Raw genomic sequence first — 15,457 nt, forward strand, 5'->3', positions numbered from 1 at the left:
AATCAGCGTGGATAACAAAGATAAAATGCAATACAATACAATAAAATAAAATCGGCGTAGATAGCAAAGAGCTATCTACGGAACATAGACGAGGTCGGAGCGGGGACCAGCTGAGAGGTAGGCTAAAGCCGCTGCCTGTTGTAGATGGAGTTGGCGACGTCCGGAAGTCCCACATCAACGGAAGTCGACAGGAGGCACGACCGGGTTACAGCGTCAGATACATCTCGGCGGCCGGGAGTTAGGAGAGGAGCAGAGGAGGCCGAGCGGTTGTTTGGATGGCCCTCAGAGTAGAAGAGACCAGCTGAATGGAGGGCCGAAGCCGAGGTCTGCAGTAGATGGAGGCTGCGGCGGCAGCGGCCGGTAGTCAGGCACGGAGGAAGAGGACGAAGCCATGGAAGAGGTCAGTGGAAGGCAGCGTGGAGAGGCATCCCAGGTAAGAAATACGGGGCCCAGATGGATGTTCTAAGTAGGGCTCCAGCGGGAGCTCTCAGCAGACACGTCTGCACACCTTAAGAGCAAAAAAAAATAAAAAAAAATGGAGGCATAGGGGAGAAGAGAGATAGGGCGATAATTAGCAAGAGAGGTGAGGTCAAGATTGGGTTTTTTGAGGATAGGAGAGATAAGTGCGTGTTTAAAAGAGGAGGGTACAACACCAGAGGAGAGTGATAGGTTGAAAAGGTGTGCTAGGTAAGAGCAGGCCGTTGGAGAGAGAGAGCCGGAATACATGAATTTGTCGCCACAAGGCAGATAAATGTCAAGATTAAGTTATAGCTGTTATAGCAAACCGGTCCTAAACATACTCATATGATTGTCCTGTTGATAGGGCAATAGAAAAGGGGTGTCCCTATGAGTTTTCTTCTGGACAAAAACCATGTTACAATGCAAGGGGTGCAAATTAGTTTATTATTTTACGCATAAGATAAATACTGGATGTTTTTTAATATAGCACACGAATACTTGATAGCTTCATTTTTACACGGAAATTTAAAGTTGATCTAGAACATGTCTTACCCCAACTATAAATCTGCCATCACATTTTAAAATTGTCTCCCCATCCAACGCAACATGGTTTTGCCAAGATGCAAAGTTACTCTTTTTTTTTTTTTTGCTTTACTTTCTTTAATGAACAGGCCTATTAAGTGCTCCCGCTACCGTCATCGCTTCACCTCCCGCCATCAACCAACTCTGGTGTTCCTTCAGCCCTATAAACGGTGAAGAAGTTCGCTCCCTTATTCTTTCCTCTCCACCCTCTACCTGCCCTCTCGATCCCATCCACTCCCACCTCCTTCGCTCTCTCTCTCCAATGGCCTGTTCTTACCTAGCACACCTTTTCAAGCTATCACTCTCCTCTGGTGTAGTACCCTCCTCTTTTAAACACGCACTTATCTCTCCTATCCTCAAAAAACCCAATCTTGACCTCACCTCTCTTGCTAATTATCGCCCTATCTCTCTTCTCCCCTATGCCTCCATTTTTTTTTATTTTTTTTTGCTCTTAAGGTGTGCAGACGTGGACCACCCCCTCCTGCTGCAAACTCTTCTGTCTCTCGGCCTCTCTGGTTCTGTCCATGCCTGGTTCGCCTCATACCTGTCACGGGCACTAGGAGTCTTGCCCAGGAATTCACCAGATGACTGGGCTTACCAGAGTGGTGAATTTAACACAACGGTCCTCTGGTAGCAGGGTGACTAGCGGAACATATATCACAGCAAATGGAGAGAGAATGCCAATAAAGAATAGGAAAGTCAGTGACTTGCAGCAATCTTGGTCAATGAGTCAGCGACTAGCTGATATTGTGGAAAGGCAGATTTGAACACGGAGATCAGGATGGACGTGAGCAGATGCGGGAAGGTAGTAGGGAAGTCAGTGGTCTGCGTACAGCAAGTTGTACCACTGCTATGGTGAGAAGACTTGTCCAGGTGCAGGTAGGTAGCGGGGTAAGTCAGTGTTCTGTGTACAGCAAGGTGTACCACTGCTATGGTGAGAAGACTTGTCCAGGTGCAGGTAGGTAGCGGGGAAGTCAGTGGTCTGCGTACAGCAAGTTGTACAACTGCTTATGGTGAGAAGACTTGTCCAGGTGCAGGTAGGTAGCGGGGATGTCAGTGGTCTGCGTACAGCAAGTTGTACCACTGCTTAATGTGGAGGATGTGTACAGTGGAGGCATACAAAGGATAATAGGATGCAGACACTGAGAGCACAGAGGAACTTGATCCCAATAGATATGCAGCGTATCCAGCAAAGTCTATAACGGTATGTGGCGCTGCTTGGTAGAGACTTGCTCAGCACAGATATGCAGGCCAATAAAGGATAGTCAATCACAATTAATGCAATTATGCATTAACCATACTGAGTAGTATGGTTAAATCCAAACAGATATGCAGCGTAACAATAACAGTCTATAGCGGGTATGGATACCGCTGCTGAGAGTGGAAACTTGTCCTAGCGGATATGCAGAGTAAACGTAGAAAGTCAATAACAGATAGGCATACCGCTATCCAGTAGAACAGTCTGTCCACAGGAAGATGCAGGGACTGCAGAGACGCTGAACGGCAGAGACGAGTGTAGGAACCACAGGTGAGTAGATCCGGTAATCAGAGTCCAGCTGAGGACACAGGCAGGAAACAGGAGACTGTAGCAGGTATGGAAACCAGCGATGAGTAGCACAGGGAATCCACAGGAACTGAAGACACTAGTAGTACACAGGAGACAGTAGCGGGTATGGAGACCAGCGATGAGTAGAACAGGAATCAGCAGGAAACTGAAGACACTAGTAGAACACAGGAGACACCTTCAGAGACTCACAGGGGATGAGACTCAAGATCAGGCAATAAGGTAATGAGCACAGGTGCCTTAAATAAGGAGAGTTACCTGATCAACCAATTAGATTAAAAGCAACAGTCACAAGAGTTCTTGGGTGTTGCGCATGCGCAGTCCATCAGGATGGCGGACGGCCGCGGTTCAAGATAGGTGCCGGCAGGAAGGCTAGGGAGCCACGCACCAGCGTAGAGGCACTCACGGTCCGGTGAGTGACAATACCTCGCTAATCGCTCCTTCTCTGTATCCACATCTGATTCTTCCTCCTCCCCCTACCCTCTCCCCTTAGGAGTCCCGCAGGGCTCTGTTCTTGGCCCTCTACTCTTTTTGCTCTACACTTCCTCCCTTGGTGCTCTCATCTCCTCCTTCGGTCTTCAGTATCACCTTTATGCTGACGACATTCAACTCTATATCTCCTCTCCTGATCTTTCCTCCACCCTACTCGCTCGGGTATCCGACTGCCTCTCCGCCATCTCCTCCTGGATGTCCGAGCGCTTTCTCAAATCAATATCTCTAAAACTGAACTCATTGTCTTTCCTCCGCCCAGACTCCCATCCCACCATGACCTCTCTATTGTCGTCAATAACACCACCATCTCCTCTGTCACCCAACTTTGCTGCCTGGGTGTCACCCTCGACTCCTCTCTCTCTTTTGCCCCCCACATTCATTCACTTGCCCAAGCATGTCGCTTCCAATTACGCAACATCGCCCGCATCCGTCCGTTTCTCTCTCAGGATGCCACCAAAACTATCATCCACGCACTCATCATCTCCCGCCTCGATTATTGTAACCTCCTCCTCACTGGCCTCCCCCACTCCCGTCTCTCCCCCCTCCGCTCTATACTCAATGCGGCCGCAAGACTCATCTTCCTCTCACGCCGCTCCTCCTCTGCCTCCCCTCTCTGCCTTGCCTTACACTGGCTCCCCTTCCCCTACAGAATCCTTTTCAAACTCCTCACCACCACCACTTACAAGGCTCTCTCCAACTCTACTGCCCCTTATATCTCTAACCTCCTCTCCATTCACACTCCTGCCCGCTCCCTGCGCTCGGCCAACGACTGCTGCCACTCCTCCACTCTGATCATCTCTTCCTATTCCAGAATCCAAGACTTTTCCCGTGCAGCCCCCCTTCTCTGGAACGACCTCCCTCGTTACATCCGTCTCTCTCCTACTCAAACGTGCACTCAAAGCTCACCTCTTCCTCAAAGCCTACCAACCATCTACTTAACCCCCATCTCCTCCCTTTAGCTCGTCCTCCCTTCTCTCCTCTTGCTTTAACTGGCTCCTCTTGCGCCTGGTCTGTTTACCCTCAATTAGGATCTCCAGAGCACTCTGCACATTGGTCTCAATAGTCGGTGTAAGCTTGGCTTTGGTGGTTAGAATGATAGTGCGAGTGCGAAGGAGAAGGGAACTCCTCCCTTGGGGTATTTCTCAAATTAAGGAGCTCCATGAATACGAACCATCTCTGTAGCATTTGTCTAACAGGTGCTTTTCAGAACATACTGCTCTTTCTGCTAGTCCATTAGATTGTGAATAGCGCAGACTGCTAGTCACATTTGAGATGTCCCATTCATTGGTGTAGGACTGGCGCTCACCACTCATGAACTGCATGGCGTTGTCAGTGAGCAGCTTGCGTGGTATACCATGGGTAGAGAAGTGTCTTTTCTTTTTTTTGATGACTTTGGAACTTGTCAGTTTAGGAAGATAGTCTATCTCGAACCAACCGGAATATGAGTCCACACAAAAAGATCTGCAGAATGATAGACCAAGGGAGGTCAGGTACCTCATGGAGAGTGAGCGTTTTTTTTGCCATGATGCTGCCATAGAGCATTGCAGGGAGCACAAGCAGAGACTACCCGCTCAATGTCAGCAGCCATAGAGGACCAATTACATGCATCTTTAGCCCATTGCAAGGTGGTCTCTCGCCCGGGGTGCCCCTGATGAGCCTGCTGGGCATAAAATCCTTGGAAAGCATATGGGATTACAAACCACTGACCATGCAAGAGGATGCCCTCTGAGATAGTCAACTCATCCTGGAAAGCAAAGAATGACTTGAGGTCACAAGGCAATTCCCTGGAGGAAGACAGCCAAGCATGCAGGATGACATGCGACAACCATTCGCAAAGGTCATCCCTGAGTGTAACATAACACAGCTCTTCCATGCGCCGGCTGGAGAGGACATCAAACTCCCTGAGTCTGAAAGGTGAGCACATGATAAAGCATCATCTACATTCCACACTTGTACAACACATCGAGATGGTACCTTTGGAGCTTGAGCGTGAACCGATATGTGGCGAAGCAGTGTGCATAGGTTTGCGGAGAATAGTGATCAGTGGTTGGTGATCTGTTTCAACCACCACTGGATGTCCATAGATGAACTCATAGAACTTTTGACAGGCAAAGACAAGGGCAAGGTACAATAACCCTTTATGCTAGGTCACACTCCCTACCTCCCTCGCTGGAAGGCAGCCACCAGCCTGACACCTCATGCCTTCCATTGAGGGATCAGAGAGCTGCGCTGCCCTGAACTCTTCCCTGCGGCCCTCACTATCATCTAAGTGATAACATAGACTGCAGGGGGGTCTATGTTGGTGTGATTAGGGTCAGTAAAAGTGGGGTCACTCAAAGAGGAGTCACTGTGGTCAGCTGTACTCACCACTGGTGCTGGCATTCTGCTATAGGGACAGGAGCATCACCGGGCACCCCCACAAGATCAGGAAACAACATCCTCTGTGTTGCTAGGGTACGTAGTCTTTCCAGAGGCAAAGGGCTGGCTGTTTCCTGAAGAAATAGCAGATGTGGTCTCTGGGCTGGCTGAAGCAGTGGTTGCAGGTGATGACAGTTGTCTAGCAGCTGTGGTCTTTTCCTCTGGGCTGGGCTGTGCAGGTGTAGATCCTGAAGACTGTAGCTTAGCAGCTTGGCTCCAGGTAATAGAGTTGAGAAATGTAGTCACAATTCCACCCCCGACAACGTTGCATAAAATCACATCGGTTGGGAGGCCATCCATAATGGTAATATCTTGCAATTCCTGGCCATCTCCCCAGTCCAGATACACTTTTGCTACAGGCACTTCTTTTTCCAGTCCATCTGCCACAGTAACCTTGGCAGTGCGATCCTGCAATACTGCAGCAGGATCAATAAGATGGGGACTCACAACATTAATTCAGGCCCCTGAGTCTCTCAGTCCTTCACCCTGCAGGGTTCCCACTTGGACCGGCTGCAGGTTTCTCCACATGTTTTTAGGGGGTCTTTTAAACACACAGGTGACTCTTCATTGCTGAGTCACCTTCAGACATGCCACAGTCCACTGAGCTGGCAGGGGTGGAATCTGTCTCTACAGGCTCACCTTCGCCAGTTAAGCAAGTCAGCCGGGCCCCAGAACTCGGATTAGAGGCACAAGTCTTGGGTGCTGTGTCAGTGGCACAGTCCATCCTTAAATGACTGACTTTCCCGCAGTTGTAGCACTTCTTCTCCAGCCTGGGCTCCGGTGGTCTCTGATAAATCCCAGGGACGGGGCGGTGGCTGGCAAATGGTATCCGAAGGGTTACGTACTTGCTTTTGGGGGTGAGTAGAAGAGGGATGTTCCCCTGTTTGCACAGTCCTTTGGGGTTGGCTGGTAGCCTGCCGCTTCTGCCAGTGTGACCTCACTGCCACATACTGATCCGCAAGCTGTACGGCTGCTTCCAGGGTGCCTGGCTTACGGTCCAGCACCCATTCTGTCACCTCCGGTGCACACCGTCAGTGAAACTGCTCTTGGCACATCAAATCTATTACCTCATCCATGGTCTGGGCACCTGCCCCGCGCTCCCACTTCCTGGCAGACACCTGCAGCAGGTTGGCAAGGTCCTCACGAGTGGTGTGGAAGTCCTTTGTAACGTCCCGGAACTTCAGATGATAGGTCTCTGGGGTAATAGTGTACCGTTTAAGGAATGCCCTTTTCACTATATCATAGTCCGCACAGTCCTCTGAGGGCACCCCACGATAGGCCTCCACTTCACGTCCTTGCAGTGTGGGCACAAGATGCTTAACTCATTCCTCTCTGAGTACAGCGTGTAGGCTGCTTTCAAATACCTGCAGGTGCTCATCAATATTCCCAACACAGTCCTCAAATTTAGGGCAAAGCAGAGATGATAGTCCTGATCCTCTAGGGGGTGCCTTCCCCCTGAGCTGCACCCCCTAGAGGATCATGACTATCATCTCTACTTTGCCCTAAATTTGAGGGCAAATTTAGGGCAAAGCTGTGCCCACTTAGCTGCAGATGTGTTGTCCCCTAAGGCCGCCAGCTGGATCTTCAGCCCGGCAGCCCTGCGCGCATAATAGGATAGAGGGGCTGGTTGTACGGGTGAAGTCTGCTAGGTAGAGTTCATTGCTGTCTGTTGAATGGGAATCTCTGCTGTCTGGGCGTCTGGGGTACCTAGCTCCCGGTCATCAATTGGGCCGCCGCCTTGGCCACTGCCACCATCAGTTTCATCCACCTGGGTACCATGCTGTCGGTGCCATTCCCTCAGGGCTCTCTCATCTCCGCCCTGTTTGGTGAATGGCTGATGTCAATGCCCTTGGCATTGCACAGAGTCTCGAGATCCAACCTTGGACACGTTGGTGTAATCAGACATCCTGTGCGTTCTCCTGGCTGCAGTAATTCCTTTCCTGAATAACTCGGCTCTCTTGATTGGTTCACGAAAAGCTGCCTGCGGTTATCCCACCTCTTGCCACCAGAAACCTGTGACAGGATGGACTGCCTATGCCACCCTGTCTGTTGTTGCTGGGAACTGGCTGGGATAACTTGGCCACCTTTTTCCTTTTGTTATTTCGAATACGCCCCTCCTGCCACAGTGGGAGGGGCCTGCTGCCACCAGTGAACTCCTTTTTGGCACTCAGAACCACGTTCCTTCTGGGTAACTGTCACTGCTAATGTACTCCTGTGCTGGTATACTTGAGCTGGTAACTCCGGACTTCTTACTATGGATCCTCCCTGGCCTATCACACTGACCAGAGCTGGATGTAGCAGGCAGAACGGTGGTACTGGAAAAGCTTGGGTCCAAACCTCAGACAGCCGGAGAACGGATTAGATTTTAGGGTCTAATCGGCAGGTCACAGGATTACAGCAATATTGAAGAAGTTGTCAAGCAGGTCTTTGAAGCAGAGTGATGTTTATTGCTCAAGTGTCCTGACAAGGACAGTTCCACTGATTTAAGGTATCAGTGGTCAGGTCAGATGGAACATCAGAATGATACATTACATGCTCACACAGCTCACCTTTTATACTGTTTTGGACACATGCTATTTTTAGAATCAGGATGTAACCCTGTTTACCAAAACATGGATTTACATGCATTACAAAGCAACTAATATTTATACTTAGCTATGAAATTCTTAAAAACCTTGCTGTGATTTCCTGGATCTTATTTCAGAGGCAGGAGACTCACTAGCACTTGCTAGTCAAAAGGTCTGACTGGCATGAATACTTCAGACAATTGCCGAATACACATTTCCACAGAACAACAAAAAAAACAAAAACAAGCCACTTCCCCAAATCACAATACACCAAATTCTTGGTGTGACAGGATGGACCGGCTATGCCACCCTGTCTGTTGTTGCTGGGAATCGGCTTGGCTTACTTTGCCACCTTTCCCTTTCATCATTTTGAATACGCCCCTCCTGCCACAGTGGGAGGGGCCTGCTGTCTATTTCTGATGTATATATCTGATACAATGAGCCTGTGTTTACCAAGCCTTTGGTGATTTGGGGAAGTGACTTGTTTTTTTTTTTTTGTTGTTCTGTGGAAATGTGTATTCGGCGACTGTCTGAAGTATTCATGCCTTTCAGACCTTTTGATTTGCTAGTGGGTCTCTTGCCTCTGAAATAAGATCCAGGAAATCACAGCAAGATTTTTAAGAATTTCATAGCTAAGTATAAATATTAGTGGCTTTGCAATGCATGTAAATCCATGTTTTGGTAAACAGGGTTATATCCTGATTCTAAAAATAGCATGTGTCCAAAACTGTATAAAAGGTGAGCTGTGTGAGCATGTAATGTATCATTCTGATGTTTCATCTGACCTGACCACTGATACCTTAAATCAGTGGAACTTTCCTTGTCAGGACACTTGAGCAATAATCATCACTCTGCTTCAAAGACCTGCTTGACAACTTCTTCAATATTGCTGTAATCCTGTGACCTGCCGATTAGACCCTAAAATCTAATCCGTTCTCCGGCTGTCTGAGGTTTGGACCCAAGCTTTTCCAGTACCACCGTTCTGCCTGCTACATGCAGCTTTGGTCAGTGTGATAGGCCAGGGAGGATCCATCCACAGCAACCCGGATCCATAGTAAGAGACCTGGAGTTACCAGCCCAAGTGTACCAGCACAGGAGTACACTGGCAGTGACAGTTACCCAGAAGGAACGTGGTTCTGAGCGCCATAAAGGAGTTCAGTGGTGGCAGCAGACCCCTCCCACTGCAGCAGGAGGGGCGTATTCGAAATGATGAAAGGGAACGGTGGCAAAGTTAGCCCAGCCGGTTCCCAGCAACAACAGACAGGGTGGCATAGGTGGTCCATCCTGTCACAATTGGTAATATGTATTATTGCAGTTAGTCTTTTGTGAGTTTTTCATGCTCAATATATACATTTTTTAAAATGTTTTCATGTATTATTAAACTAGATATGATACTGTGATTTGTGAGTGACCTTTGTTCATTTGGTGATTGCCTAGGGCACCAATAGTTATGGGGCATAATACCACTCATGCAGTGATTTTAATACTCCTGCAGCACCCCTACATAGGTTTCCGGGCATGATAACATAAATGAGAAGCAGCCTACATCTTCTTATATGTGACGTCAGTGGTACTCTTGGAGTGTGGTGCTTGGCTTTTATCTCTCAGGCAAGCAACACTCCCACAGTTTGAGGAGCCTGCCAAGGTAAGAAACAGTGTGGTGGGCCTTCTTCCAGTGAGGAGGGCTCCGCTTCCGTGTGGGGCTCACTGCGTCCAAGATGGGAATGCGCCACCTTAGGCATCCCCAGGGCTTCCACCGACCCTGGCTGCACATTACCCTTGCTGATGAACATTAGTTCATATAAAAAAATAGAGAAGTATCATTAAATGGCTATGCAGCTCTCCCAGTATGTATCTAATGCCTAGCTATTTAGCTTTTGATAAAACATTACCATTCAGTCATGAACTAACCTTTTACTCTGTGATAGTCAGAAAGTACAGGGGAATAAAAGAAAAATGATCTTGTTCAGAATGATAAGTCAATTAAATAGTTAATAGTAAAGATGTTTTCCCATAAATTCATTAATTCAACACATATACACACAACAATAAAATAATTGTAAATGGGAGCAGAATTCTGCCCCATGTTTAAAATGCAAGTATGTCGAAATGTATGCAATAGCTTAATGTGAGTAACCATTCCGCTGATATTTATGCAACATCACTTACAATCTTTCCTCCAGGATTCTTATAATAAAGAGCAACATGTACATATGTACTTTTGTGTTCTAAGACCTTCTTGGTATATGTAATATAGGCTAAAGTGACAATTGTGTGGTTTATGGGACACACTAGATTATTACAAATGTCTAAGTCAGTTTGTTTAAGAGATGAGAAGGGCACAATTTTGAGAGCCAATTTATAAATGAGAATGAGAAGTCAAACTGAGCCAATAATAAATTTAAGGTGCCCTCATATACAATTATATTTCTTTCACAATATCATTTTATTAAATTAGTTCTTATAACTATCGGTATGTATGGCCCCCCAAATGGAACTTAATGAGCCAAAAACAATTGAAAAAAAATTATTCAGAAATATGATTGTTTAGTTTAAACATATTGAGTGCACAGAGTTTGATTGCTCAACTACAATTCAGTATTGCATGTAGGAAATATACAGGTACATACATGTAAAATGTCTTTCTTGCAGATTGACAAAGAAGAGACGTGTGTTTCAGATTTCAGTAAGAGTCCAAGCCTCCAGGACACTAATGTAAGGTCTGTCATTGGTCATTCATTGCATTTTGCCTGTTGCTTATAGTACAGTAAATTTGTTATGTATTTCCAATTGCAGGTTGTTTTATTTTTTGTATATTTACTCACAAGTACAAATTAGTTACAGCATTGAAAATGGTCTTATGCCCAAAAATTATTTATCTATGCATTTAGTAAATATAAGTGATATAAAAGAACAAAAGAGGATTTTTATACTTAAAATTACTTTATCTGATTCCATCTGGGGGACACTGCTATCATGAGTATAGAGTTGGCTCACAGAAGCTTAGCACTAAAAAGTCAATAAATTCAAAACAAATGCGCCTCCTCTCTATATCCTCTCACCAACTGATCTCCAGTTGTCAGGCATCCACGAGGATGAGTGAGATCCTGCTGTCTCGGCTTGGATTGGCTTGACTCCACCTAGAGGCACAGAGTCTAACAGAGTGGAAGTTTTCACCAGGGATCCCTGCAAGGGGATTTGGGCTTTGTGGCTTCCACCCTGCAGGTCGCGGCCCTCTAGGGAAGTTCAGAGTGAGACCGGACAGAGAAGGGGCTCGAGAGATGAGGGAGATCCCAAATAGCTACCAGAGGTAGAATGAGATGAGGATGAGAGATGAGACACTTGGAAGTGTAGAGAACAGGAGTCTGTAGCAGTATACTGGAGAAGAGGAGGCGTTGATCCAGGGTAGTGCCACCAACAAAACAAGTGGAGCAGATAAGCAGAGATCAGCGGTGCACAGGATAGACAGCAGACGATGAACTACAGCGATTACCACTAACGAGAGGAACAGGTAAGCAGAGATCAGCGGTGCACAGGATAGATAGCAGACGATGAACCACAGCTATTACCACTAGGGAGTGGAATGGATCAGCGGAGGTCAGCGGTGCATACAGGATAGATAGCAGGTGTTGATCATAGCGATTACCACTAACGAGTGGTAAGCAGAGATCAGCGGTGCACAGGATGGACAGCAGACAATGAACCACAGCTATTACCATTAGGGAGTGGAACGGATCAGCGGTGCACAGGATAGATAGCGGGCATTGATCCACAGCGAGGATAAGGGAGCTGCTTCCAGGCCAGGTGTAGACACGAAGAACCACCACTGAGAGGTGAGGGGAATAGCCTTATAAAGGAGTGCCAACCAATGGAATGACAGGGCAGGTAAAACAGGTGAGGTGATCTGCACAGGTGCAGACTGCTGCCGACAGGACAGCAGGCAAGAATCAGGATGAGGACAGGCGCGCCGATCCTCTAGTGGTGGTCCCAAGAGGCCGGTGTGTGACACCAGTATTTAACTTACAAAGCCCCAACAGATGGGATACATAGAGGAATACCAGGAACATAACACCCATGCCAAACAAACATTCAAAGCTGAACCAATGAGCAGAAAGGTTAGGAACACAGTGCCCCCAGATGGAATAAGATAAATGGATTTAACATAAGCATAATAATCCTCTTTTCTCTATCTTCCTATCTGGGGGACACTGCTACCATGGGAACATTCCTAAGCTGCCCCTAGGGGAGGGTACACTCAGACAAGCTGTGCGCAAAACACTATGTCCAAAGCTAGACACTTTGGACATGAAAATCCTGAAACCGTAAACCAAGCCACATATGTGTAGCATATGAGTGGCTTTTCCCGGCATAGCCGTTCCACCGAGGACCAACATTCCTGTTGTGCTGTTGGCCAAACTCTTCCTCTGTGAATGGTAAGAGCTATAAAAGAGTGCTGTCCATGGAAAGCTTCTACACTCTGTCTACCTGCAAGTCCTAACCAAATCCTTTACATCAGAGAAGGAATAACAGACATCTGATTCAGATTAATCCAGCCGCAACCTGAGGTAGTCATAAATACACAGTACACAATACCACCGTATCGAAAACAAAAGGATATTGTCACAAGCCACAAAGCCTCTCTTCCTTTGTCCCAGGGCTGCATCCCAGCTGCCATGGCAACAACCAGGATGTCACTTTCACTCTCCTCGCCCTGGCCATCACCATGGCGATGGCCAGGACGTTAGTTAATTAGCGCAGTGTGCCGACAAGTGTGGCAGCTGGGCGTGTGCGCATTTTATTATGCAGCATCTGGGGCTCATTAGGCTGTTGCTGGAGCCTGGCTCCTGATTGGTCACTTTAAGTATTTAAAGCAGGGATGTTTAGCCTCCCTGCCGGTTATAGCATCCGTGTACTGCACAATTGCTGACCAGCTCTGTCCTCTCTTTTCCTGTGGATACTCTGCTTCTGACCTGATTTCTGTTGTGACCTTTGGCTTTGAACTTAACCCTGCTTGAACGCTGATTGCCCCTGTCCTCTGCCTGTTTATTGGATTACCCTTGTCTGCAACCTGTCCTGACCTGTGGTGTGTCTTCTGATTACCCAGCTTGCTGCTGACCCATGACCTTTAGCCTGTCTTTGGTGTCTGCTTTCTGTATTCCTGGTATCCTCCATCCTGCTCTATGATTATTCTGTTAAGCTTTAACTTCCTTAGAGTTAAGTCCCGCGGTCATCTGAGTACCTCCAAACAAGTTCAGTTCTATGAGAAAGGTGGCTGCTAAAGGTTAATACCTCTATTGGCCTGCTTCTAAAAGCTTATATAATATCCGTTAGTCTTATATTATAACCAGCCATACTAATACGTATCGAAATACGTATCGAAGGATTTTTGCTTTATGGAACTTTCTCATTCCTCTCCCGGTACAGCTCAGGTTTTGACGGACCAAATCCAGACCCTGTTGCAGGTGGTTTAGGAACTCTTCCATTGTCTTTCTGTACAGGAGGAGGCCGCTAAATCATTACAAGTCATCCTGGCACTGTCTGTGGAGCCCAAACTCAACCTCCTGGATCTCTTCTCTGGGAACTGCACTTTGTTTCATAACTTTAGTGAGAGTTGCACACTGTACTTCTTGTTAAGGCACTGCTCCTCAAGCTCGGATCAGCAGAGAGTGGGAATTGTGATGTCTCTCCTCCATGGCGACCCTTGGACCTGGGCCTTCGGCCTGAACCCAAGCAGTCCTACTCTGCAATCAGTTGATGCATTTCTTAATGCTTTAGGTCTACTCTATGACGACCCTTCTGAGTTTAATCTCAGATCTCTAAAACAAGGCCGTTGTTGTGCCTTGTTTGATGCAATACTCCGGTAATGGATCAGTTGCAGAACCTGTCCTAAATAGGCTGCCGAGAGGTGTTTCCGGCAGTCATTAATGCCACACTATGATATTCTTAGTACAGATGCACTCACCAGAAATTGAGATTGTGTGTGCTGCTAGGGACCCTGAGCAACCCTGTATTTTCTGTACCAAACTACATTACATACCAAATGTCCCAGCACACAACACTTTAAATCATGAGTAAAATACGTGACAAGCGGAATTTAAAAATGTTACTTCAATCTTTATTAGATGATATAAATTAATATTAGTATAGGCACTGCTCGGAAATCCCACAACAGTTGGTAGGTATCGTCTGATGAGAATAGGATCTTCTAATACCTCCCACTGTGATCTCCCCTAATTGTTCTTCTCCAACTGTTCAACAACCTATAAAATAATTAAACATATTCAATTTATAAAATGAAGATAATATATGCACCATGTATGCACTACTTAGGTATAAATATTTACTAATCACCAAAAGAGAACTAAACATCTGTAGTTCCAGAAGTAATCCAAGGCTATCACTTTCTTTTTGCACATAATCTTAATAGTTATAGAATGGCAAATATAATCAGATAAAAGTCCAATAACTCAGTATGCACCACAGCTAGTAACCAGCTCAAGAACAAAGTGGACTATATATGACAAATTTAATTTAATTTAATTTAATTTAATTTAAGTTTAATCTAAATGCACTGTAGTAAGCATGTATATAGCCTAGATTTCATAAGAGCTAGTAAATAAAAATGATTTTAGTAGTTTAATATAGTGAATAGCATTAGCTTATAATGAACATGTCCTCTATAATGCAGTCCACCAATGCTCTAATCTAATAATACAGAGGTGCAATCCCGACAATAATGTCTATAGTCACGAGTAGGCCACAAATAGTTAAAGATTCTCAATCCAAATTTTCTGTAGTACAAATTAGAGATGCTCGGGCTCGGTTTTCAGAAAGCCAAGCCCCTCCTAACTTGGCAGATCCGAGAACCAAGCTCGGTACATTCGCGCGCCCTCGCAACTGAAAACGAGGCAAAACGTCATTGTTGCATAATTGGATCTCGTGAGTTTTGGATTTTATAAGTACCGCCATGGACGGAGATCCGGCGCCATCTCACAGAGGAGGGGTGGCAGTGTTCTTAGCAGTCTCCAGTCACATTGTACTGTGCCATTGTTTATACAGAAACAGGAGGGGTGGTAGTGTTCTTAAAAAAATCTCCAGTGACATTGCTCTGTGCAATTGCTCATACAGAAACAGGAGGGGATGGTAGTGTTCTTATAAGTCTCCAGTGAAATTGCTCTGTGCCATTCCTCATACAGAAACAGGAGGAGTGGCAGTGTCTGTGTCACTCTCCAGTCACATTGCTGAGTGCCATAGCTCACACAGAAAACAGGAGGGGTGGCAGTGTTCTTCTAAGTCTCCAGTGACATTGCTCTGTGCCATTGCTCATACAGAACCAGGAGGTGTAGCAGTGTTCTTGTCACTCTTCAGTCTCCAG

The 15,457-nt window shown here is 46.5% G+C and overlaps 1 protein-coding gene across 4 annotated transcripts in view; it reads left to right on the forward strand.

Moving 5' to 3' along the window:
* EPB41L4B (erythrocyte membrane protein band 4.1 like 4B) overlaps positions 1–15,457 on the forward strand; it is a 359,971-nt gene that overhangs the window by 328,350 nt on the left and 16,164 nt on the right. For 3 of the 4 annotated variants that reach the window (XM_075212804.1, XM_075212805.1, XM_075212808.1), the window contains one exon: positions 10,735–10,802. In XM_075212804.1, coding sequence (XP_075068905.1) covers positions 10,735–10,802 — 68 coding nt within the window. Of the gene's footprint in view, positions 1–10,734; positions 10,873–15,457 lie in introns of those variants that run through there. The other variant, XM_075212806.1, reaches the window with a different exon arrangement.

The sequence above is a fragment of the Mixophyes fleayi genome, chromosome 5, assembly GCF_038048845.1.
Source record: "Mixophyes fleayi isolate aMixFle1 chromosome 5, aMixFle1.hap1, whole genome shotgun sequence".
Classification (NCBI taxonomy): Eukaryota; Metazoa; Chordata; class Amphibia; order Anura; family Limnodynastidae; genus Mixophyes; species Mixophyes fleayi.